General features: G+C 37.1%; 1 protein-coding gene and 15 non-coding genes across 16 annotated transcripts; all 16 read left to right on the top strand.

The window, feature by feature from the left end:
- LOC133657207 (tissue-type plasminogen activator-like) lies at positions 1–23986 on the top strand. Its single transcript, XM_062058234.1, has 11 exons — positions 1–135; positions 532–611; positions 690–744; positions 814–964; positions 2064–2146; positions 2227–2265; positions 2336–2516; positions 2626–2771; positions 2863–3003; positions 6005–6153; positions 23235–23986. The coding sequence occupies exons 2-11, from the start codon at positions 561–563 to the stop codon at positions 23427–23429; spliced, it is 1191 nt and encodes a 396-aa protein (XP_061914218.1). The 5' UTR covers positions 1–135; positions 532–560; the 3' UTR covers positions 23430–23986.
- Positions 9312–9383, top strand: trnaa-ugc (transfer RNA alanine (anticodon UGC)). The gene has a single exon. It is a non-coding gene; the product is annotated as a tRNA-Ala (tRNA).
- trnaa-ugc (transfer RNA alanine (anticodon UGC)) lies at positions 10297–10368 on the top strand. Its single transcript has one exon. It is a non-coding gene; the product is annotated as a tRNA-Ala (tRNA).
- trnaa-ugc (transfer RNA alanine (anticodon UGC)) lies at positions 11404–11475 on the top strand. The gene has a single exon. It is a non-coding gene; the product is annotated as a tRNA-Ala (tRNA).
- trnaa-cgc (transfer RNA alanine (anticodon CGC)) lies at positions 12332–12403 on the top strand. Its single transcript has one exon. It is a non-coding gene; the product is annotated as a tRNA-Ala (tRNA).
- On the top strand, positions 13165–13236 carry trnaa-ugc (transfer RNA alanine (anticodon UGC)). The gene has a single exon. It is a non-coding gene; the product is annotated as a tRNA-Ala (tRNA).
- trnaa-ugc (transfer RNA alanine (anticodon UGC)) lies at positions 14133–14204 on the top strand. Its single transcript has one exon. It is a non-coding gene; the product is annotated as a tRNA-Ala (tRNA).
- Positions 15117–15188, top strand: trnaa-ugc (transfer RNA alanine (anticodon UGC)). Its single transcript has one exon. It is a non-coding gene; the product is annotated as a tRNA-Ala (tRNA).
- trnaa-ugc (transfer RNA alanine (anticodon UGC)) lies at positions 16089–16160 on the top strand. The gene has a single exon. It is a non-coding gene; the product is annotated as a tRNA-Ala (tRNA).
- Positions 17070–17141, top strand: trnaa-ugc (transfer RNA alanine (anticodon UGC)). Its single transcript has one exon. It is a non-coding gene; the product is annotated as a tRNA-Ala (tRNA).
- Positions 18057–18128, top strand: trnaa-ugc (transfer RNA alanine (anticodon UGC)). Its single transcript has one exon. It is a non-coding gene; the product is annotated as a tRNA-Ala (tRNA).
- On the top strand, positions 19042–19113 carry trnaa-ugc (transfer RNA alanine (anticodon UGC)). The gene has a single exon. It is a non-coding gene; the product is annotated as a tRNA-Ala (tRNA).
- trnaa-ugc (transfer RNA alanine (anticodon UGC)) lies at positions 20024–20095 on the top strand. The gene has a single exon. It is a non-coding gene; the product is annotated as a tRNA-Ala (tRNA).
- trnaa-ugc (transfer RNA alanine (anticodon UGC)) lies at positions 21007–21078 on the top strand. The gene has a single exon. It is a non-coding gene; the product is annotated as a tRNA-Ala (tRNA).
- trnaa-ugc (transfer RNA alanine (anticodon UGC)) lies at positions 21831–21902 on the top strand. Its single transcript has one exon. It is a non-coding gene; the product is annotated as a tRNA-Ala (tRNA).
- Positions 22805–22876, top strand: trnaa-ugc (transfer RNA alanine (anticodon UGC)). Its single transcript has one exon. It is a non-coding gene; the product is annotated as a tRNA-Ala (tRNA).
- Positions 23987–25537: the final 1551 nt, after the last annotated feature.

A 25537-nucleotide genomic window follows, 5' to 3' on the forward strand; every position in this document is an offset into this window, starting at 1 on the left:
GTGGAGGCGACGCATGAGAAGTCAGCACCTAAACACCTCAAGAAGACACGTGGAGGAGATCAGCACCACCTGCGTTGGAAAACTACCTATCACTTCTTGGATCTGGATTTTTTGACACCTTATTACAACAGAAAGGTACAGTATGCATTTGCTCCTAAGTATTAGGAATATTTGTGTCATTCTAAAGGTGTGTATAAATGTGTAATAAATTGTGTTGAAAGAAAGAAGAGAAGGTACAGTTCTGTCAATGCAATCAGTGTTATCACATCATACTGTGTTCTGTTAGAGAAAATATTTTGACACGATACAAAAACAGTAAGCAATTCCACACTGATACTGCACAGTCTGCACTGATATGGATTATGACGGTTTATCTGCATATGCGCACATGCATTTTATCACCTTGTCTTTATCGTCTTTTTCTAATTATCACATGTGTGTCCGTCCTGTTATGTCCCTGCAGACAATCTCTCTATTAGGGCATCATTCCGTGTTGATGTGTTCTCTTCTCCTTTTGCTGTTTGTCTTCAGACATAAATATCCCAAAAGCAGAAGTAAAGATGAACTTGTTAGTCATCCTTTGTGTCTTTGCAGCAGTCACTATCGAGCTTGTAAGTAAACAGAAGCATCATTTCATCATACCCTATTAGGTCTGAAGTAGATAATTGTGGTACATCCTTTTTTTTTAGGCTTTTCCAAAGAAATGGTATAAAAAGACGCCAAGCCGTCGGCACTCTAATCAAGGTGAGCACATAGGTCATTTGTTTTAAGTGTACATTGTTTTTAATTGTTCGCCTCTCTTTTTGTTTAAAGACGATTCTTCAGAAGAGTGTCAGTCCGGGGATGGCAGCAGTTACAGGGGAAGTTTTTCCAAGACAAAGACTTGGGGTCGCTGTCTCAGATGGAACCGGTTCAGAAACCCTTGGGGGACCTCAGCTGGACTCGGAGATCATAGACACTGCAGGTATGCATTCAATTCAGTAATGCACAAAGGCAAGTATCCATGTTATGTTATGTGAGTATGAGTGGGGATGTTGTACAGGGGCCCCAAGCACTATCTACAGTTCTACGCCAAAATTGCAAAATGGTTCGTTCCGCCTGGATGGAGCAAACCTAGCTTCGAACACTTTCCTTAACATAGACATCAAAACGTTGTCAAAACTCACATTTAAGCATTCACACTCAGCAGCAGCGGGTGGGGAGTTAATGGGGGGTCCTCGCCAGTGTCACGACTTGTCGGAAACTACTCAGACGTCTTCTGTCCAGGTGAATAAATTATACTTTGTCTGTTAGCAAAATTTTGCAATCACAACCAAAAGCAATAACATATGTTAAGGAGGGGCTGGGGTGCCCTCAAATATACACAAGCAAAACAACAAATTAAATTGCTCAATAAAGTATTGACAATCAAAGTTGCACTTCAATATTGAACATGTAGGCAGAGGTAGAGCATTCTTTTTGTATCGTTCTGGCCATTTTCGGGTCCTAAATGGCTGTCAAAGTGTACCAACTTGTTGGAATACCTACTCAGACGTCTTCTGTCCAGGTGAGATGCATTCATTTATGATCTAGAATAAACTTGCAGGGAGCAAGGAAGCGAGGAAGCAGCAGACCACTCGATGATGTAAACATAGGGACACACGGTAGTGATCACGGCGCCACTATAAATAGTTTGTCTGCGTTAGAGCTTATAATAACAATATCATCAATACTTGGTTAATATTGAAGTCACTTATTATACTTAAAAATGCATGCATTTAGTTATATACAGTGTTAAAAAATATTATATAGCTCTCACGGAAATACATTTTAAAATATTTGGCTTTCATGGCTCTCTCAGCCAAAAAGGTTCCGGACCCCTGGGCTAGAGGGTCCTTCAGGAGTCTTCTCTGTGGTGGCCCAGAATTTAGTGCTACAGTACAGTCCTGTTCCTATAAGAGCCAACATCCCCTGCATTTGTGTTTTGCATAATAGGGTTCTTTCCCCACAAAAAACAAATAGACAAAAAACAATATTATGTTGAGTGATTGTTTGACTTTAAAGTGAGTGCACTTCCATTCTAGGAATCCTGACCAGAGCTTGATGCCATGGTGTCGTGTCAGACGAGGGAAGAGAGTCGTGAGAGAATTCTGTGACATTCCCAAATGTAATAACGCCTAAGCTCTAGCATAACATTCCATTTTTTATTTGATAGTTTTTTTTACTGATCTTATGTTGCCATCCTAGGTTCCACAACAGTCCAACCCACGGTTGCTACGGATACAGGTACACTATAGTCAGGTTGCCCCGCAACTTTGTCGCCATAACATCTTGACGACTCTGCTCCTTCTCGCAGAACTGACGTGTGGAGAAATGTCACAGCGGATGATGCACAGGATTGTGGGCGGTTCTTTCGTGGCCATACAGTCGCAGCCGTGGCTCGCGGCCATTTTCCATCAGCGCTCCAATTTCCTTTGCGGCGGCTCGCTTGTTGCGCCATGCTGGGTGCTGACGGCTGCACACTGCTTCCCCAATGGGTGCGTCAGAACACACAGCAACGCCGCAAGTTATCATTTCCTCTTCTGCAATTCCCACTAAATAACGTTGACTCATTAGGATCCTGTTTTGATGCGTGTTTTGATTCAGCGCGGGGACCAACATCCAACGTCTGTCGGTGTTCCTGGGGAAGAGCGCCATCAATGAAACAGATGACGTCAACGAGCAGAAGTTCACTGTGGAAAAAGTGATCCTTCACCAAGCATTCAATGCCACCACCTACAACAATGACATAGGTGCGCTTGGTGTCATACCCCTATTTTGCAGCATATCTGCGTAAAAGAGGCTACCGTAGACTATGAGATGATGAGTTTTTAATCTTTCCAGCTCTGTTGAAGATTAAAAGCAGTGATGGCGGATGTGCCGTACAAACAGAATCTGCACGCACGGTTTGTCTTCCTCCACCTCATACTCAACTTCCTGTTGGCTTCCAGTGCATCACTGCTGGGTTTGGGAAGCAAAAATCCCGTAAGTACAATATAACTCTCAACCTACTGTGCACTATATGGCTCGAAAGGGCATGTGATTTAGCAATGCATCGTGGGTGCCGGGTCGCCATTTTTACTGGACGTAGGTTTTGTTTAAACGGCTGTACTGTATTTGCAGAGAGCAACGATTTGGATTAAAATGGATCGTACAAAAAAAAAATCAAGGGGCTGTACCTAAACAAACTGGACCCTGTTCCAAAGGCTTGTCACCATGAAAAATAAGTCAAATTGGTGGAATTGATCCATATGAGCACGTCCAATAGATGAGATTTGAGCAAGCATGTCCTGTATCTCGATGGTCAACAGAGTCAGTTTATATGCAGGCCAAACATTTCGGAATGCAAAGTCAGTCAAGGCTCACGGACAAACCAACTTAAGGTGTGTGCAAGACCTCTGAATTTTACTTCAGAAAGAGAAGACTACCTTCTTTTTAGAGGTAAGTAAGAAGGACTTGTCACTGTGTGGTCTCTGCTGGAGAAATTAGTTTCAAACTAAATATATTGTAAGTCTGAAACACAATGTTGGTCTCCTCAGTCATTGATCTATGAATAGGGGTGTTGTTCTTTTTGTTACGTTCGGGTCGCTTGCTTTTGTGCTTGTCATTTCCCCGAGATGCAGAAAGACGTCTGGAAGTAGTGTGCAGGTAAGAAGATGATTTATTCCAATATGAAGGCAAAATAACGTAGAAGGTTGTGCCGCAGGAAAAGTATGTGTGAGGCTAACTTAGCATGGCAAAATATATAGAATAGAAACAGTAGTCCTAGCATGAAGCCAACACAAACAGTCGCAAGTAGCGAACAAGACTTCGAAGGCGAATGCAGCGCGAGGCAGGTATAAATAGTTCTCCGATCAGGAGCAGGTGAACATCCCGGCCAATAATCAGAGGCAGGTGCAGGGAATCAGTGTCCATGGAAACTAACTAAACTAAAGAGGGTTCTGAAAACAGAAAATAGAAAATACACTAAGGATATTATAAACTAACATGACCTGGGCAACGGATCATGACAGTACCCCCGCCTTAAGGGACGGATTCCAGACAGCCCAAGAAAAATAGGTTGATAGTAGGGGTGTGGGAAAAAATCGATTCGAATTCGAATCGCGATTCTTACATTGTGCGATTCAGAATCAATTCTCATTTTTAAAAAATATTTTTTTTAAATTTTTTTAAATTAATTTAAAAAAAAAATAATTTTTTAGTTATTTAACAAATCTAACAAAACAATACACAGCAATACCATAACAATGCAATCCAATTCCAAAACCAAACCCAACCCAGCAACACTCAGAACTGCAATAAACAGAGCAATTGAGAGGAGACACAAACACGACACAGAACAAACCAAAAGTAGTGAAACAAAAATGAATATTATCAATAACAGTATCAATATTAGTTACAATTTCAACATAGCAGTGATTAAAAATCCCTCATTGACATTATCATTAGACATTTATAAAAAAAATAAAAAAGATTTTTTAAAATTAAAATCTACTACTCTGCTTGCATGTCAGCAGACTGGGGTAGATCCTGTTGAAATCCTATGTATTGAATGAATAGAGAATAGTTTTGAATCAGGAAAAAAATCGTTTTTGAATCGAGAATCGTGTTGAATTGAAAAAAAAATCGATTTTGAATCGAATCGTGACCCCAAGAATCGATATTGAATCGAATCGTGGGACACCCAAAGATTCACAGCCCTAGTTGATAGTCACGGGAGGGTGGAGGGAGGACCTGGTGGCGGGTTGCTTGGCCAGTTGTTCCCGAAGCCACCCAAGATGAGTCAGGTGGCGGCAGCAAAAACGCCACCGCAGCTGGCGAGGTGGCGGATGTGAGCGGCGCACCAGTATCCATAAAAGTCCATGCCTGGGTGCTGGGCATTGCTGCTGATGGCGCGTTGGGCGTCCATGAACTGGCCACATTCGTGGCCAACGTGTAGGCAGGCCGAGCAGACTGCTGGGCTTGAAGTCGAGCCGAAGCAGACTACTGGGCTGGTGGCGGCGTCGGAAGACTCAATGGGGTAGCTGGAGGTAACTGCGGACCCGGAGACGAAGCAGGAAGTGGCGTCGGACCCACTTGAGACCAGGCAGATGGTGGCGTCGGACCCACTTGAGACAAGGACGGTGGCGTCGGACCCACTTGAGACGAGGAAGGTGGCGTCTGACCTACTTGAGGAAGCGGTGGCCTTGCTGGGCGAAGAGCAGGAAGTGGAAGATGTGCAGGAAGTGTAGGCTTGGCTGGGCGTAAGACTGGCGGCTGAGGCCGTGCAGGAGGTGTTGGAGTGAGATTGGCCTGAGCAGGATTCGAAGCTGGAGCGATTTTGGTTGCTGGTGGTGTCGACACAAGAAGCTGGGGTGCCTATTCAATTGTCCGATAGGAATCCTTTCCCTGAATAGCGCCGCAATGGTAACACGAATGCAACGTGTGAAACAGTATAAAACATGCGTTGATTCAAAATGACCAGTATGAAATTGCAGTGAACACACCAACATGTACCAGGTAATGGCGTTAAAAGGGATATTTGACGGTCTCACGGCCGCTATCCCGACTATTCATCGTCTCTTAATTAGCTCACGAACCTGACTTTCTTGGCTTTGCTTCTACGCTGGAAATGAGATACCAAAATCACCAAATCTTTTTTTTTCCTGACGCGACAACCAATGTGGCATTTATTGATACGGCACGTTTGCGCCAGGTTTTAAACTTGTTCAAGAAAAAAAAACGCAACTTTAGGACACAGTCCTGCATTCAACCATGTAAAAAAAGCTATTCAGAGGCCAGCAAGAACCACAATGCATTGTGTTTCCATGTTTCAAGCCCTATTGTGATACCTGCACTCTTACAGAACATCATTTTAACAGTTTGTTTTCTTCATGATCGTGTTTGTGGGAAAAGAAACATCAGAAATACTTTTGTCCATATGTTGTACAAATATGACAATGTTTTCTACCATTTAGCTTGTTTTAATAGACGTGTTGTCCTGCAGGGGCCTGGCAGTATTCTCAGTACTTGAAAGAGGCTCGTGTGAACCTTCTCTCCCAGTCCGACTGTAAAAAAGATCCCATCTACGACAATCTGATCACTGACAACATGTTATGTGCTGCGGGACCGAATTGGAGCACAGATGCTTGCGAGGTGAGCAAACATGTTTTTTCCCCCCAAGATAATATGGCAGGTGTGATGACATCACCAGAGTAGAGATGGGATTTAGGGCTCTTTGAAGCGAGCCATATCTTTAGGAGTCGTTCATTTGAAAGAGTCGTTCAAAAGACTGGCTTGTTATTATAGTTTTTGTTTTTTTAACCATTTTTTTTAAATCAAAGAAACAATCGCTGCTAGCTGTTATAAGATGTGGAAATATAATTGAGATTGATCATTGAGATAAAAAAAAACTATTTTTGGAAATTATTCTAAAACTTTGACTATAATTTGATATTTGTTGTGTTTTCATTGTGCCCATGTAGTGACAATATTAGCTACAATTTTCTCTCATCTAAAAAAAACCTTTGCATCACAATAACATTTTAACAATACAGACACAATAAGTCAGAAGAATAATACTGTATATACAGTATATATATGTGTGTGTGTGTGTGTGTGTGTGTGTGTGTGTGTGTGTGTGTGTGTGTGTGTGTGTGTGTGTGTGTGTGTGTGTGTGTGTGTAAAAAATGTGAATAAAACTATAATTAAAAATGTGAATAGTACCCTACCTGGTGTGTGTACGCTTGAACTACAAACATACTTTACACATCAACATCAGAGCAATAAACCAGAAAAGCGTATCCAAATGCTGCTTTTTTTTGGAACAAATTTTCTGTTGGGGTTGTAGTGCAGTTTTGCGGTCACATTTTCTTAAAGTTTTATTTGTATATTCGGTAGCACCCAAATTTACGAGCTTAATTGGTTCTGTGACAGAACTTGTAACTCACAGCACTTGTATCTCAAATCAACGTCTCGCATTGAAATCGCATTTGAACTCAATTCAAATCATTTTAATTGGTGCTTCCCCCTTCCAAAACAACACCATTTTAACGTGTGCCATAAAATAAATTTTAGATAAGATATTGATGTGTAGTTCTGGTCTAGTCACCCTCTCCCGGGCAGAAGGGCAACACGGCTGTGCAGCTGGTTCAAAAGAGACGGCAGTGACGCTGTCCTGAACCAAAAGTTGCTTTATTACAAGCGAGCGTCATTATACAGGACTGCAGTTCCTGGAGGAGGTCAGGTCAAAAATGAAGCACTCCTAACTTGGAGAAGCCAAACCATCAGTTTTATATTCCTACCTCCTGTCTCTGGGTGTGTGCTAAGTCAGGACAGCACACCCTGACCATAAAAAGAGATGTTCGTGTGTAAGCTTCTGGGAAGACAACAGATGCAGGTCGTATCTTAGATGCTGTCATTAAGCTAAACATGTAGTCTCTTCTCACGGATAGGGTCATCACCTTTGCATTCCAAGGTCCAATTGTATTGCCTTTTCTTCCGCGAGAACTCATCCAATCCACACACGAATGTCAGTACTAAAGGGCTCTATGTTATTATGTGCCCAAACTGAAATACCTACTAGTTAACCTGGTGATTTGCTTTCTCCTAGATGCACCATGTGCAAAACATAGTATGAGTTAATTAATTAACTTCAATATATTGTATGAAAAACAATGCAATAGAATATACTACTAACAACTACAATACTTTCATGACGTAAAATGGAAATAATGTACAGCATTTACCTTGTAGAGTGGATTACAAAAGTACAGAATTTACCTTCAGCTGCTTCTCTGTCAAACACACCATCAGCAGCTTTTCCATATATTAATGGATAAATGTACAACATTTGGATATTATTTTAACATTCCTCCCTGGTGTTAGATGATTATATACCCTAATTTAATGAATGGCATCTGTTTCTTCTCAGCACTGTCCTTTACACCCACTTTCTTCCTTCTATGGTCGGAAGTACAAAGTTATGTCCATCTCTAGCTATAAGCTAATGCTAGCGTGTAGGAAACTCGTTTTCATTAAAGGCCACATCGCACTTATGGCTGCGTTCAGAGGGCCGCTTATACTAGTGATTGTATGAATATATTGTAATTGTATGATGGTCTCTTTATATTATTACACAATTGCCTATGCATTTGTTTATTTGATTTTTGTACATACAAATTGAAGGTTGACCTGCTTTGAAATCATAAGTCAAGGTGACAATCATATATCATCCATCCATCCAATTTCTATTTCTACCGCTTGTCCCTTTTGGGGTCGCGGGGGGTGCTGGAGCCTATCTCAGCTGCACTCGGGCGGAAGGCGGTGTACACCCTGGACAAGTCGCCACCTCATCACAGGGCCAAAATAGATAGATAGACAACATTCACACTCACATTCACACACTAGGGCCAATTTAGTGTTGCCAATCAACCTATCCAGTATTTTTTATTTTTATGGTATATAGTAATTTAAAAAAAAAAAGTTTTTATCAAATACAAATTGCGGTTCTTATCTATTTCAATTCTAAATTAATTATTACATTTAAAAAATCAATACAAATGTGGTTTTTTTTTTTTAGCAATTTTTAAAAATACATTTTTAAACCATCTCCATGCTTACTTGCTGTGCGTAGATGTCAGATGTCAGCAACCAAAAGGAGGTTTTATAACCTGAAACCAGTTCTGTAAAGTATATATAAATAATATATTAGTTTAAAACATGTGAAATTTCATGCATACATACATTTGTTTGGCCCCTTCCTCCTCACAGGGCGACTCTGGCGGTCCGCTGGTGTGTAATTATTACATTTCAAAAATCGATAAAAATGTTTTTTTTTTAGCAATTTTTAAAAATACATTTTTAAACCATCTCCATGCTTACTTGCTGTGCGTATATGTCAGATGTCAGCAACCAAAAGGAGGTTTTGTAACCTGTAACAAGTTTTATGAAGGTTTTCTTATTATAAATAAATAATATGAGTTTAAAACATGTGAAATTTCATGCATACATACATTTGTTTCCATCAAAATTGAAACAATGAATACATTTAGTTAGAAAGATGAAGAATGCCCATTATTTTTTTATACATTTCAAATATTCTGATCCAAATCCTGAAAGTTTTACCACGGATTGTTTTACGTAATAAAAATGTGTTTTATCTTGAAAATGTAAGAATATGAAAATTAGCATTTTTATTGAACTGCTTTTGGAAAAAGAATGGCTCCTCAAGATTTAGCACCCTCAAAACAAACAAAAAAGTAACTCCTCCCATTTTGATCCCTGCATTACCCAAGGCTATGGAGTGTCACTCAGGGGATGTAGCTCAGTGGTAGAGCGCATGCTTTGCATGTATGAGGTCCCGGGTTCAATCCCCGGCATCTCCATTTTCATAGAGTAGTGTCACAGTACTGTATTACACCTTTGCTGTCAATCGACGACAGGTGTGTCCTAAATGTGGCATAGGGGCCATTTTTGTCCCGCAGCTAAAATGTTGTTGGCCTGTAGCATATTTCGTGAATAAAATCAAACAAAAACAAAAAAATGTAAGAAAAAAAGACAAATTGGCAGACATTTTAATTTGAATAACTTTTTTTTTTTTTTTTTACTAAATAAAATATAAAAATGGCCTTAGCTACGCCACTTGTTAGTACCTGCCCATTGGTAAAAAACAAAGGACCAATAATAACATCACATTGTTTACTAAGCGCTGACGGACATGTTGGCCCCTTCCTCCTCACAGGGCGACTCTGGCGGTCCGCTGGTGTGTAATTATTACATTTCAAAAATCGATAAAAATGTTGTTTTTTTTAGCAATTTTTAAAAATACATTTTTAAACCATCTCCATCCTTACTTGCTGTGCGTATATGTCAGATGTCAGCAACCAAAAGGAGGTTTTATAACCTGTAACAAGTTTTATGAAGGTTTTCTTATTATAAATAAAAACATAAATAAATAATATGAGTTTAAAGCATGTGAAATTTCATGCATACATACATTTGTTTCCATCAAAATTGAAACAATGAATACATTAAGTAAGAAAGATGAAGAAAGCCCAATATTTTTTTATACATTTCAAATATTCTGATCCAAATCCTGAAAGTTTTACCACGGATTGTTTTACGTAATAAAAATGTGTTTTGTCTAGAAAATGTAAGAATATGAAAATTAGCATTTTTATTGAACTGCTCTTGGAAAAAGAATGGCTCCTCAAGATTTAGCACCCTCAAAAAAAAAAGAAAAAAGTAACTCCTCCCATTTTGATCCGTGCATTACGTAAGGCTATGGAGTGTCACTCAGGGGATGTAGCTCAGTGGTAGAGCGCATGCTTTGCATGTATGAGGTCCCGGGTTCAATCCCCGGCATCTCCATTTTCATAGAGTAGTGTCACAGTACTGTATTACATCTTTGCTGTCAATCGACGACAGGTGTGTCCAAAATGTGGCATAGGGGCCATTTTTGTCCCGCAGCTAAAATGTTGTTGGCCTGTAGCATATTTCGTGAATACAATCAAACAAAAACAAAAAAATTTAAGAAAAAAAGAAAAATTGGCAGACATTTTAATTTGGATAACTTTTTTATTTATTTTTACAAAATAAAATATAAAAATGGCCTTAGCTATGCCACTTGTTAGTACATCTCCCTTGGTAAAAAAAAAAAAAGAAGACCAATAATAACATTAAATTGTTCACTAAGCGCTGACGGACATGTTGGCCCCTTCCTCCTCACAGGGCGACTCTGGCGGTCCGCTGGTGTGTAATTATTACATTTCAAAAATCGATAAAAATTTTGTTTTTTTAAGCAATTTTTAAAAATACATTTTTAAACCATCTCCATGCTTACTTGCTGTGCGTATATGTCAGATGTCAGCAACCAAAAGAAGGTTTTATAACCTGTAACAAGTTTTATGAAGCTTTTCTTATTATAAATAAATATATAAATAAATAATATGAGTTTAAAACATGTGAAATTTCATGCATACATACATTTGTTTCCATCAAAATTGAAACAATGAATACATTTAGTAAGAAAGATGACGAAAGCCCAATATTTTTTTATACATTTCAAATATTCTGATCCAAATCCTGAAAGTTTTACCACGGATTGTTTTACGCAATATCAATCAATCAATCAATCAATGTTTATTTATATAGCCCTAAATCACAAGTGTCTCAAAGGGCTGTACAAGCCACAACGACATCCTCGGTACAGAGCCCACATAAATGTAAATGTAAATACAAATGTGTTTTGTCTAGAAAATGTAAGAATATGAAAATTAGCATTTTTATTGAACTCCTCTTTGAAAAGAATGGCTCCTCAAGATTTAGCAGCCTCAAAAAAAAAAAAGAAAAGTATCTCCTCCCATTTTGATCCCTGCGTTACCTAAGGCTATGGAGTGTCACTCAGGGGATGTAGCTCAGTGGTAGAGCGCATGCTTTGCATGTATGAGGTCCCGGGTTCAATCCCCGGCATCTCCATTTTCAGAGGGTGGTGTCACAGTACTGTATTACATCTTTGCTGTCAATCGACGACAGGTGTGTCCAAAATGTGGCATAGGGGCCATTTTTGTCCCACAGCTAAAATGTTGTTGGCCTGTAGCATATTTCGTGAATAAAATCAAACAAAAACAAAAAAATTTAAGAAAAAAAGACAAATAGGCAGACATTTTAATTTGAATAACTTTTTTTTTTTTTTTTACTAAATAAAATATAAAAATGGCCTTAGCTACGCCACTTGTTAGTACATCTCCCTTGGTAAAAAAAAAAAAGACCAATAATAACTGACTCTGGCGGTCCGCTGGTGTGTAATTATTACATTTCAAAAATCGATAAAAATGTTTTTTTTTTTAGTGATTTTCAAAAATACATTTTTAAACCATCTCCATGCTTACTTGCTGTGTGTAGATGTCAGATGTCAGCAACCAAAAGGAGGTTTTGTAACCTGTAACAAGTTTTATGAAGGTTTTCTTATTATAAATAAATATATAAATAAATAATATGAGTTTAAAGCATGTGAAATTTCATGCATACATACATTTGTTTCCATCAAAATTGAAACAATGAATACATTTAATAAGAAAGATGACGAAAGCCCAATATTTTTTTATACATTTCAAATATTCTGATCCAAATCCTGAAAGTTTTACCACGGATTGTTTTACGTAATAAAAATGTGTTTTGTCTAGAAAATTTAAGAATATGAAAATTAGCATTTTTATTGAACTCCTCTTTGAAAAGAATGGCTCCTCAAGATTTAGCACCCTCAAAAAAAAAAAAAAAAGTAACTCCTCCCATTTTGATCGCTGCATTACCCAAGGCTATGGAGTGTCACTCAGGGGATGTAGCTCAGTGGTAGAGCGCATGCTTCGCATGTATGAGGTCCCGGGTTCAATCCCCGGCATCTCCATTTTCAGAGGGTGGTGTCACAGTACTGTATTACATCTTTGCTGTCAATCGACAACAGGTGTGTCCAAAATGTGGCATAGGGGCCATTTTTGTCCCGCAGCTAAAATGTTGTTGGCCTGTAGCATATTTCGTAAATACAATCAAATAAAAACAAAATAATGTAAGAAAAAAAGACAAATTGGCAGACATTTTAATTTGAATAACTTTTTTATTTATTTTTACGAAATAAAATATAAAAATGGCCTTAGCTACGCCACTTGTTAGTACATTTTTTTTTAGTGATTTTCAAAAATACATTTTTAAACCATCTCCATGCTTACTTGCTGTGTGTAGATGTCAGATGTCAGCAACCAAAAGGAGGTTTTGTAACCTGTAACAAGTTTTATGAAGGTTTTCTTATTATAAATAAATATATAAATAAATAATATGAGTTTAAAACATGTGAAATTTCATGCATACATACATTTGTTTCCATCAAAATTGAAACAATGAATACATTTAGTTAGAAAGATGAAGAATGCCCATTATTTTTTTATACATTTCAAGTATTCTGATCCAAATCCTGAAAGTTTTACCACGGATTGTTTTACGTAATAAAAATGTTTTGTCTAGAAAATGTAAGAATATGAAAATTAGCATTTTTATTGAACTGCTTTTGGAAAAAGAATGGCTCCTCAAGATTTAGCACCCTCAAAACAAACAAAAAAAGTAACTCCTCCCATTTTGATCCGTGCATTACCCAAGGCTATGGAGTGCCACTCAGGGGATGTAGCTCAGTGGTAGAGCGCATGCTTTGCATGTATGAGGTCCCGGGTTTAATCCCCAGCATCTCCATTTTCATAGAGTAGTGTCACATCTTTGCTGTCAATCGACGACAGGTGTGTCCAAAATGTGGCATAGGGGCCATTTTTGTCCCGCAGCTAAAATGTTGTTGGCCTGTAGCATATTTCGTGAATAAAATCAAACAAAAACAAAAAAATTTAAGAAAAAAAGACAAATTGGCAGACATTTTAATTTGAATAACTTTTTTTTTTTTTTTTACTAAATAAAATATAAAAATGGCCTTAGCTACGCCACTTGTTAGTACATGCCCATTGGTAAAAAAAAAAAAAGACCAATAATAACATCACATTGTTTACTAAGCGCTGACGGACATGTTGGCCCCTTCCTCCTCACAGGGCGACTCTGGCGGTCCGCTGGTGTGTAATTATTACATTTCAAAAATCGATAAAAATGTTTTTTTTTTAGCAATTTTTAAAAATACATTTTTAAACCATCTCCATGGTTACTTGCTGTGCGTATATGACAGATGTCAGCAACCAAAAGGAGGTTTTGTAACCTGTAACAAGTTTTATGAAGGTTTTCTTATTATAAATAAATATATAAATAAATAATATGAGTTTAAAACATGTGAAATTTCATGCATACATACATTTGTTTCCATCAAAATTGAAACAATGAATACATTAAGTAAGAACGATGAAGAAAGCCCAATATTTTTTTTATACATTTCAAATATTCTGATCCAAATCCTGAAAGTTTTACCACGGATTGTTTTACGTAATAAAAATGTGTTTTGTCTAGGAAATGTAAGAATATGAAAATTAGCATTTTTATTGAACTGCTCTTTGAAAAGAATGGCTCCTCAAGATTTAGCACCCTCAAAAAAAAAAAAAGTATCTCCTCCCATTTTGATCCGTGCATTACCCAAGGCTATGGAGTGTCACTCAGGGGATGTAGCTCAGTGGTAGAGCGCATGCTTTGCATGTATGAGGTCCCGGGTTCATTCCCCGGCATCTCCATTTTCATAGAGTAGTCTCACAGTACTTTATTACATCTTTGCTGTCAATTGACGACAGGTGTGTCCAAAATGTGGCATAGGGGCCATTTTTGTCCCGCAGCTAAAATGTTGTTGGCCTGTAGCATATTTAGTGAATAAAATCAAACAAAAACAAAAAAAAATTAAGAAAAAAAGACAAATTGGCAGACATTTTAATTTGAATAACTTTTTTATTTATTTATACAAAATAAAATATAAAAATGGCCTTAGCTATGCCACTTGTTAGTACATGCCCCTTGGTAAAAAAAAGAAGACCAATAATAACATCACATTGTTTACTAAGCGCTGACGGACATGTTGGCCCCTTCCTCCTCACAGGGCGACTCTGGCGGTCCGCTGGTGTGTAATTATTACATTTCAAAAATCGATAAAAATGTTGTTTTTTTTTAGCAATTTTAAAAAATACATTTTTAAACCATCTCCATGCTTACTTGCTGTGCGTATATGACAGATGTCAGCAACCAAAAGGAGGTTTTATAACCTGTAACAAGTTTTATGAAGGTTTTCTTATTATAAATAAATATATAAATAAATAATATGAGTTTAAAACATGTGAAATTTCATGCATACATACACTTGTTTCCATCAAAATTGAAACAATTAATACATTTAGTAAGAAAGATGACGAAAGCCCAATATTTTTTTATACATTTCAAATATTCTGATCCAAATCCTGAAAGTTTTACCACGGATTGTTTTACACAATATAAATGTGTTTTGTCTAGAAAATGTAAGAATATGAAAATTAGCATTTTTATTGAACTCCTCTTTGAAAAGAATGGCTCCTCAAGATTTAGCAGCCTCAAAAAAAAAAAAAAAAGTAACTCCTCCCATTTTGATCCGTGCATTACCCAAGGCTATGGAGTGTCACTCAGGGGATGTAGCTCAGTGGTAGAGCGCATGCTTTGCATGTATGAGGTCCCGGGTTCAATCCCCGGCATCTCCATTTTCATAGAGTAGTGTCACAGTACTGTATTACATCTTTGCTGTCAATCGACGACAGGTGTGTCCAAAATGTGGCATAGGGGCCATTTTTGTCCCGCAGCTAAAATGTTGTTGGCCTGTAGCATCTTTCGTAAATAAAAACAAAAAAATGTAAGAAAAAAAGACAAATTGGCAGACATTTTTATTTGAATAACTTTTTTTTTTTTTTTTACTAAATAAAATATAAAAATTGTCTTAGCTACGCCACTTGTTAGTACATGCCCCTTGGTGAAAAAACAAAGACCAATAATAACATCACATTGTTCACTAAGCGCTGACGGACATGTTGGCCCCTTCCTCCTCACAGGGCGACTCTGGCGGTCCGCTGGTGTGTAATTATTACATTTCAAAAATCGATAAAAATGTTGTTGTTTTTTTAGCAATTTTCAAAAATAAATTTTTAAACCATCTCCATGCTTACTTGCTGTGCGTAGATGTCAGATGTCAGCAACCAAAAGGAGGTTTTGTAACCTGTAACAAGTTTTATGAAGGTTTTCTTATTATAAATAAATATATAAATAAATAATATGAGTTTAAAACATGTGAAATTTCATGCATACATACATTTGTTTCCATCAAAATTGAAACAATGAATACATTAAGTAAGAAAAATGAAGAAAAACCAATATTTTTTTATACATTTCAAATATTCTGATCCAAATCCTGAAAGTTTTACCACGGATTGTTTTACGTAATAAAAATGTGTTTTGTCTAGAAAATGTAAGAATATGAAAATTAGCATTTTTATTGAACTGTTCTTTGAAAAGAATGGCTCCTCAAGATTTAGCACCCTCAAAAAAAAAAAAAAGGAACTCCTCCCATTTTGATCGCTGCATTACCCAAGGCTATGGAGTGTCACTCAGGGGATGTAGCTCAGTGGTAGAGCGCATGCTTTGCATGTATGAGGTCCCGGGTTCAATCCCCGGCATCTCCATTTTCAGAGGGTGGTGTCACAGTACTGTATTACATCTTTGCTGTCAATCGACGACAGGTGTGTCCAAAATGTGGCATAGGGGCCATTTTTGTCCCGCAGCTAAAATGTTGTTGGCCTGTAGCATATTTCGTGAATAAAATCAAACAAAAACAAAAACATTTAAGAAAAAAAGACAAATAGGCAGACATTTCAATTTGAATAACTTTTTTATTTATTTTTACAAAATAAAATATAAAAATGGCCTTAGCTATGTCACTTGTTAGTACATGCCCATTGGTAAAAAAACAAAGACCAATAATAACATCACATTGTTCACTAAGCGCTGACGGACATGTTGGCCCCTTCTCCTCACAGGGCGACTCTGGCGGTCCGCTGGTGTGTAATTATTACATTTCAAAAATCGATAAAAATGTTGGTTTTTTTAGCAATTTTTAAAAATAAATTTTTAAACCATCTCCATGCTTACTTGCTGTGCGTATATGTCAGATGTCAACAACCAAAAGGAGGTTTTATAACCTGTAACAAGTTTTATGAAGGTTTTCTTATTATAAATAAATATATAAATAAATAATATGACTTTAAAACATGTGAAATTTCATGCATACATACATTTGTTTCCATCAAAATTGAAACAATGAATACATTAAGTAAGAAAGATGAAGAAAGCCCAATATTTTTTTATACATTTCAAATATTCTGATCCAAATCCTGAAAGTTTTACCACGGATTGTTTTACGTAATATAAATGTGTTTTGTCTAGAAAATGTAAGAATATGAAAATTAGCATTTTTATTGAACTCCTCTTGGAAAAAGAATGGCTCCTCAAGATTTAGCACCCTCAAAAAAAAAAAAAAAGTAGTTCCTCCCATTTTGATCCGTGCATTACCCAAGGCTATGGAGTGTCACTCAGGGGATGTAGCTCAGTGGTAGAGCGCATGCTTTGCATGTATGAGGTCCCGGGTTCAATCCCCAGCATCTCCATTTTCAGAGGGTGGTGTCACAGTACTGTATTACATCTTTGCTGTCAATCGACGACAGGTGTGTCCAAAATCTGGCATAGGGGCCATTTTTGTCCCGCAGCTAAAATGTTGTTGGCCTGTAGCATATTTCGTGAATACAATCAAATAAAAACAAAAAAATTTAAGAAAAAAAGACAAATTGTCAGACATTTTAATTTGGATAACTTTTTTATTTATTTTTACAAAATAAAATATAAAAATGGCCTTAGCTATGCTACTTGTTAGTACATGCCCCTTGGTAAAAAAAAAAGAAGACCAATAATAACATCACATTGTTCACTAAGCGCTGACGGACATGTTGGCCCCTTCCTCCTCACAGGGCGACTCTGGCGGTCCGCTGGTGTGTAATTATTACATTTCAAAAATCGATAAAAATGGGTTTTTTTTTTAGCAATTTTTTAAAAATACATTTTTAAACCATCTCCATGCTTACTTGCTGTGCGTATATGTCAGATGTCAGCAACCAAAAGGAGGTTTTATAACCTGTAACAAGTTTTATGAAGGTTTTCTTACTATAAATAAATATATAAATAAATAATATGAGTTTAAAACATGTGAAATTTCATGCATACATACATTTGTTTCCATCAAAATTGAAACAATGACTACATTTAGTAAGAAAGATGACGAAAGCCCAATATTTTTTTATACATTTCAAATATTCTGATCCAAATCCTGAAAGTTTTACCACGGATTGTTTTACGTAATAAAAATGTGTTTTGTCTAGAAAATGTAAGAATATGAAAATTAGCATTTTTATTGAACTGCTCTTTGAAAAGAATGGCTCCTCAAGATTTAGCACCCTCAAAAAAAAAAGAAAAAAGTAACTCCTCCCATTTTTATCGCTGCATTACCCAAGGCTATGGAGTGTCACTCAGGTGATGTAGCTCAGTGGTAGAGCGCATGCTTTGCATGTATGAGGTCCTGGGTTCAATCCCCGGCATCTCCATTTTCATAGAGTAGTGTCACAGTACTGTATTACATCTTTGCTGTCAATCGACGACAGGTGTGTCCAAAATGTGGCATAGGGGCCATTTTTGTCCCACAGCTAAAATGTTGTTGGCCTCTAGCATATTTCGTGAATAAAATCAAACAAAAACAAAAAAATTTAAGAAAAAAAGACAAATTGGCAGACATTTTAATTTGAATAACTTTTTTTTTTTTTTTTACTAAATAAAATATAAAAATTGTCTTAGCTACGCCACTTGTTAGTACATCTCCCTTGGTAAAAAAACAAAGACCAATAATAACATCACATTGTTTACTAAGCGCTGAGGGACATGTTGGCCCCTTCCTCCTCACAGGGCGACTCTGGCGGTCCGCTGTTGTGTAATTATTACATTTCAAAAATCGATAAAAAATGTTGGTTTTTTTAGCAATTTTCAAAAATACATTTTTAAACCATCTCCATGCTTACTTGCTGTGCGTATATGTCAGATGTCAGCAACCAAAAGGAGGTTTTGTAACCTTTAACAAGTTTTATGAAGGTTTTCTTATTATAAATAAATATATAAATAAATAATATGAGTTTAAAACATGTGAAATTTCATGCATACATACATTTGTTTCCATCAAAATTGAAACAATGAATACATTAAGTACGAAAAATGAAGAAAAACCAGTATTTTTTTTATACATTTCAAATATTCTGTTTCAAATCCTGAAAGTTTTACCACGGATTGTTTTACGTAATGAAAATGTGTTTTGTCTAGAAAATGTAAGAATATGAAAATTAGCATTTTTATTGAACTGCTCTTTGAAAAGAATGGCTCCTCAAGATTTAGCAGCCTCAAAAAAAAAAAAAAAAAGTAACTCCTCCCATTTTGATCCCTGCATTACCCAAGGCTATGGAGTGTCACTCAGGGGATGTAGCTCAGTGGTAGAGCGCATGCTTTGCATGTATGAGGTCCCGGGTTCAATCCCCGGCATCTCCATTTTCAGAGGGTGGTGTCACAGTACTGTATTACATCTTTGCTGTCAATCGACGACAGGTGTGTCCAAAATGTGGCATAGGGGCCATTTTTGTCCCGCAGCTAAAATGTTGTTGGCCTGTAGCATATTTCGTGAATAAAATCAAACAAAAACAAAAAAATTTAAGAAAAAAAGACAAATTGGCAGACATTTTAATTTGGATAACTTTTTTATTTATTTTTACAAAATAAAATATAAAAATGGCCTTAGCTACACCACTTGTTAGTACATGCCCCTTGGTAAAAAAAAGAAGACCAATAATAACATCACATAGTTCACTAAGCGCTGACGGACATGTTGGCCCCTTCCTCCTCACAGGGCGACTCTGGCGGTCCGCTGGTGTGTAATTATTACATTTCAAAAATCGATAAAAATGTTGGTTTTTTTAAGCAATTTTCAAAAATAAATTTTTAAACCATCTCCATGCTTACTTGCTGTGTGTAGATGTCAGATGTCAGCAACCAAAAGGAGGTTTTGTAACCTGTAACAAGTTTTATGAAGGTTTTCTTATTATAAATAAATATATAAATAAATAATATGAGTTTAAAACATGTGAAATTTCATGCATACATACATTTGTTTCCATCAAAATTGAAACAATGAATACATTTAGTTAGAAAGATGAAGAAAGCCCAATATTTTTTTATACATTTCAAATATTCTGATCCAAATCCTGAAAGTTTTACCACGGATTGTTTTACGTAATGAAAATATGTTTTGTCTAGAAAATGTAAGAATATGAAAATTAGCATTTTTATTGAACTGCTCTTTGAAAAGAATGGCTCCTCAAGATTTAGCACCCTCAAAACAAAACAAAAAGTAACTCCTCCCATTTTGATCGCTGCATTACCCAAGGCTATGGAGTGTCACTCAGGGGATGTAGCTCAGTGGTAGAGCGCATGCTTTGCATGTATGAGGTCCCGGGTTCAATCCCCGGCATCTCCATTTTCAGAGGGTGGTGTCACAGTACTGTATTACATCTTTGCCGTCAATCGACAACAGGTGTGTCCAAAATGTGGCATAGGGGCCATTTTTGTCCCGCAGCTAAAATGTTGTTGGCCTGTAGCATATTTCGTGAATACAATCAAATAAAAACAAAAAAATGTAAGAAAAAAAGACAAATTGGCAGACATTTTAATTTGAATAACTTTTTTTTTTTTTTTTTACTAAATAAAATATAAAAATGGCCTTAGCTACGCCACTTGTTAGTACATCTCCCTTGGTAAAAAAACAAAGACCAATAATAACATCACATTGTTTACTAAGCGCTGACGGACATGTTGGCCCCTTCCTCCTCACAGGGCGACTCTGGCGGTCCGCTGGTGTGTAATTATTACATTTCAAAAATCGATAAAAATGTTTTTTTTTTAGCAATTTTTAAAAATACATTTTTAAACCATCTCCATGCTTACTTGCTGTGCGTATATGTCAGATGTCAGCAACCAAAAGGAGGTTTTATAACCTGTAACAAGTTTTATGAAGGTTTTCTTATTATAAATAAATATATAAATAAATAATATGAGTTTAAAACATGTGAAATTTCATGCATACATATATTTGTTTCCACCAAAATTGAAACAATGAATACATTTAATAAGAAAGATGACGAAAGCCCAATATTTTTTTATACATCTCAAATATTCTGATCCAAATCCTGAAAGTTTTACCACGGATTGTTTTACGTAATATAAATGTGTTTTGTCTAGAAAATGTAAGAATATGAAAATTAGCATTTTTATTGAACTCCTCTTGGAAAAAGAATGGCTCCTCAAGATTGAGCACCCTCAAAAAAAAAAAAAAAAGTAACTCCTCCCATTTTGATCGCTGCATTACCCAAGGCTATGGAGTGTCACTCAGGGGATGTAGCTCAGTGGTAGAGCGCATGCTTTGCATGTATGAGGTCCTGGGTTCAATCCCCGGCATCTCCATTTTCATAGAGTAGTGTCACAGTTCTGTATTACATCTTTGCTGTCAATCGACAACAGGTGTGTCGAAATAAAATATAAAAATGGCCTTAGCTACGCCACTTGTTAGTACATGCCCCTTGGTAAAAAAAAAAAGACCAATAATAACATCACATTGTTCACTAAGCGCTGACGGACATGTTGGCCCCTTCCTCCTCACAGGGTGACTCTGGCGGTCCGCTGGTGTATAATTATTACATTTCAAAAATCGATAAAAATTGGGTTTTTTTTAGCAATTTTTTAAAAATACATTTTTAAACCATTTCCATGCTTACTTGCTGTGTGTAGATGTCAGATGTCAACAACCAAAAGGAGGTTTTATAACCTGTAAAAAGTTTTATGAAGGTTTTCTTATTATAAATAAATATATAAATAAATAATATGAGTTTAAAACATGTGAAATTTCATGCATACATACATTTGTTTCCATCAAAATTGAAACAATGAATACATTAAGTAAGAACGATGAAGAAAGCCCAATATTTTTTTTATACATTTCAAATATTCTGATCCAAATCCTGAAAGTTTTACCACGGATTGTTTTACGTAATAAAAATGTGTTTTGTCTAGGAAATGTAAGAATATGAAAATTAGCATTTTTATTGAACTGCTCTTTGAAAAGAATGGCTCCTCAAGATTTAGCACCCTCAAAAAAAAAAAAAGTAACTCCTCCCATTTTGATCCGTGCATTACCCAAGGCTATGGAGTGTCACTCAGGGGATGTAGCTCAGTGGTAGAGCGCATGCTTTGCATGTATGAGGTCCCGGGTTCATTCCCCGGCATCTCCATTTTCATAGAGTAGTGTCACAGTACTGTATTACATCTTTGCTGTCAATCGACGACAGGTGTGTCCAAAATGTGGCATAGGGGCCATTTTTGTCCCGCAGCTAAAATGTTGTTGGCCTGTAGCATCTTTCGTAAATAAAAACAAAAAAATGTAAGAAAAAAAGACAAATTGGCAGACATTTTTATTTGAATAACTTTTTTTTTTTTTTTTACTAAATAAAATATAAAAATTGTCTTAGCTACGCCACTTGTTAGTACATGCCCCTTGGTGAAAAAACAAAGACCAATAATAACATCACATTGTTCACTAAGCGCTGACGGACATGTTGGCCCCTTCCTCCTCACAGGGCGAATCTGGCGGTCCGCTGGTGTGTAATTATTACATTTCAAAAATCGATAAAAATGTTGTTGTTTTTTTAGCAATTTTCAAAAATAAATTTTTAAACCATCTCCATGCTTACTTGCTGTGCGTAGATGTCAGATGTCAGCAACCAAAAGGAGGTTTTGTAACCTGTAACAAGTTTTATGAAGGTTTTTTTTATTATAAATAAATATATAAATAAATAATATGAGTTTAAAACATGTGAAATTTCATGCATACATACATTTGTTTCCATCAAAATTGAAACAATGAATACATTAAGTAAGAAAAATGAAGAAAAACCAATATTTTTTTATACATTTCAAATATTCTGATCCAAATCCTGAAAGTTTTACCACGGATTGTTTTACGTAATAAAAATGTGTTTTGTCTAGAAAATGTAAGAATATGAAAATTAGCATTTTTATTGAACTGCTCTTTGAAAAGAATGGCTCCTCAAGATTTAGCACCCTCAAAACAAAACAAAAAGTAACTCCTCCCATTTTGATCGCTGCATTACCCTAGGCTATGGAGTGTCACTCAGGGGATGTAGCTCAGTGGTAGAGCGCATGCTTTGCATGTATGAGGTCCCGGGTTCAATCCCCGGCATCTCCATTTTCAGAGGGCGGTGTCACAGTACTGTATTATATCTTTGCTGTCAATCGACGGCAGGTGTGTCCAAAATGGGGCGTACGGGCCATTTTTGTCCCGCAGCTAAAATGTTCTTGGCCTGTAGCATATTTCGTGAATAAAATCAAATAAAAACAAAAAAATTTAAGAAAAAAAGACAAATTGGCACACATTTTAATTTGAATAACTTTTTTTTTTTTTTTTTACTAAATAAAATATAAAAATGGCCTTAGCTACGCCACTTGTTAGTACATGCCCCTTGGTAAAAAAAAAAAAAGACCAATAATAACATCACATTGTTTACTAAGCGCTGACGGACATGTTGGCCCCTTCCTCCTCACAGGGCGACTCTGGCGGTCCGCTGGTGTGTGAAGCATCCGGTCGGATGTTTCTCTTCGGCGTAGTGAGTTGGGGCATCGGCTGCGCTAAGGAGAACAATCCGGGGGTCTACACGCAGCTCACCTATTACAACAACTGGATTGCAGAAAAAACGGAGCTCCCCAAGTATGCAGAAGGCGTCATGTACCCCCAAAAATGAAGGCGTGCAACAAAGAGTCCCTTGTTGTGATGATCATTTCCAAAAGGAATGTTGGACAGCAGAAGTGAAAGCTCTGCTGGTAGGCGTGTACATGTCGCCATGTTGGTTTACTGTGCACGGAGTGGAAGCTGATGGGCATCACTGGCTGTGGACAGAGACAATTCCTTTAAAGATTGACTGTCATCTTCCTTTAGGAATGTTTTGATCTAGTGTATATATTGTGTTGGATGTGCTGTGTTTTTTTTTATTGTTTTTGTACACTATTTAAGATAACTTTTTTTTTATATTGCTGAGCATATTATATAGAAGCCCTATTGTCACGTTTATATTTTTTAATACATTCAAATGCTGTAATTTCATAAGAGTTTGAGCATTATGTGAGAAGTGCATGCATAGCAAAGTACAGTGCACAGTGCAGTAAGTACAGTTCACACTAGAGGGCACTGTTGTGTGCAAAACAAACAGCAGAAAGCTGAATTACTTTTGTTGTTTAACTTCACCTGGTGCGATATTACTCATGCACACCAATTCATGGTAAAAAAAATGTTTACTTCATAAATAAATGTACAAAACCCAAAACCAGTGAAGTTGACACATTGTGTAAATGGTAAATAAAAACAGAATACAATGATTTGCAAATCCTTTTCAACCTACATTCAATTGAATAGACTGCATAGACAAGATACTTAACGTTTGAACTGGAAAACTTTTGTTATTTTTTACAAATATTAGCTCATTTGGAATTTGATGCCTGCAACATGTTCCAAAAAAGCTGGCACAAGTGGCAAAAAAGACAGACAGTTGAGGAATGCTCATCAAACACTTATTTGGAACATCCCACAGGTGAACAGGCTAATTGGGAACAGGTGTGTGCCATGATTGGGTATAAAAGCAGCTTCCATGAAATGCTCAGTCATTCACAAACAAGGATGGGGCGAGGGTCACCACTTTGTGAACAAATGCGTGAGCAAATTGTTTAAGAACAACATTTCTCAACCAGCTATTGCACGGAATTTAGGGATTTCACCATCTACGGTCTGTAATTTCACCAAAAGGCTCAGAGAATCTGGCGAAATCACGGCATGTAAGCAGCAAGTCTGAAAACCAACATTGAATGCCCGTGACCTTCGATCTCTCCGGCGGTACTGCATCAAAAAGCGACATCAGTGTGTAAAGGATATCACCACATGGGTTCAGGAACACTTCAGAAAACCACAGTGAGTAACTACAGTTTGTCACTACATCTGTAAGTGCAAGTTAAAACTCTACTACTATGCAAAGCGAAAGCCATTTATCAACAACACCCAAAAACGCCGCCGGCTTTTAATGCCATTGAATTCTAAGTTCATGATTATTTGCAAAAAATAGATTGGGTTTCTCAGTTCGAACATTAAATATCTTGTCTTTGCAGTTTATTCAAGTGAATATAATTTGAAAAAGATTTGCAAATCATTGTATTCTGTTTTACCGGTCGATCTACGTTCCCATCCTCACCTATGGTCATGAGCTTTGGGTTATGACCGAAAGGACAAGATCACGGGTACAAGCGGCCGAAATGAGTTTCCTCCGCCGGGTGGCGGGGCTCTCCCTTAGAGATAGGGTGAGAAGCTCCGCCATCCGGGGGGAGCTCAAAGTAAAGCCGCTGCTCCTCCACATCGAGAGGAGTCAGATGAGGTGGTTCGGGCATCTGGTCAGGATGCCACCCGAACGCCTCCCTAGGGAGGTGTTTAGGGTACGTCCGACCGGTAGGAGGCCACGGGGAAGACCCAGGACACGTTGGGAAGACTATGTCTCCCGGCTGGCCTGGGAACGCCTCGGGATCCCCCGGGAAGAGCTGGACAAAGTGGCTGGGGAGAGGGAAGTCTGGGTTTCCCTGCTTAGGCTGCTGCCCCCGCGACCCGACCTTGGATAAGCGGAAGAAGATGGATGGATGGATGGATGGATGGATGTATTCTGTTTTTATGTACCATTTACACAACGTGCCAACTTCACTGGTTTTGTAAATGCAGTGAAAGAGTCTTCATTTTACCTGTCAAAAATATAATAATGTATTCAACTATAACAACAAAACATGAATACTCAACTCAATTACCATGTTTGTATCTTTA

The sequence above is a fragment of the Entelurus aequoreus genome, linkage group LG09 (genome assembly GCF_033978785.1).
Source record: "Entelurus aequoreus isolate RoL-2023_Sb linkage group LG09, RoL_Eaeq_v1.1, whole genome shotgun sequence".
Taxonomy (NCBI): Eukaryota; Metazoa; Chordata; class Actinopteri; order Syngnathiformes; family Syngnathidae; genus Entelurus; species Entelurus aequoreus.

Coding starts and splice junctions, on each gene's coding strand:
- LOC133657207 (XM_062058234.1), top strand. CDS start 561: ATGAACTTGTTAGTCATCCTTTGTGTCTTTGCAGCAGTCACTATCGAG. Junction 965..2,063: donor GGAGATCATAGACACTGCAG/GTATGCATTCAA, acceptor CTTCCATTCTAG/GAATCCTGACCAGAGCTTGA. Junction 2,772..2,862: donor CACCTACAACAATGACATAG/GTGCGCTTGGTG, acceptor TAATCTTTCCAG/CTCTGTTGAAGATTAAAAGC.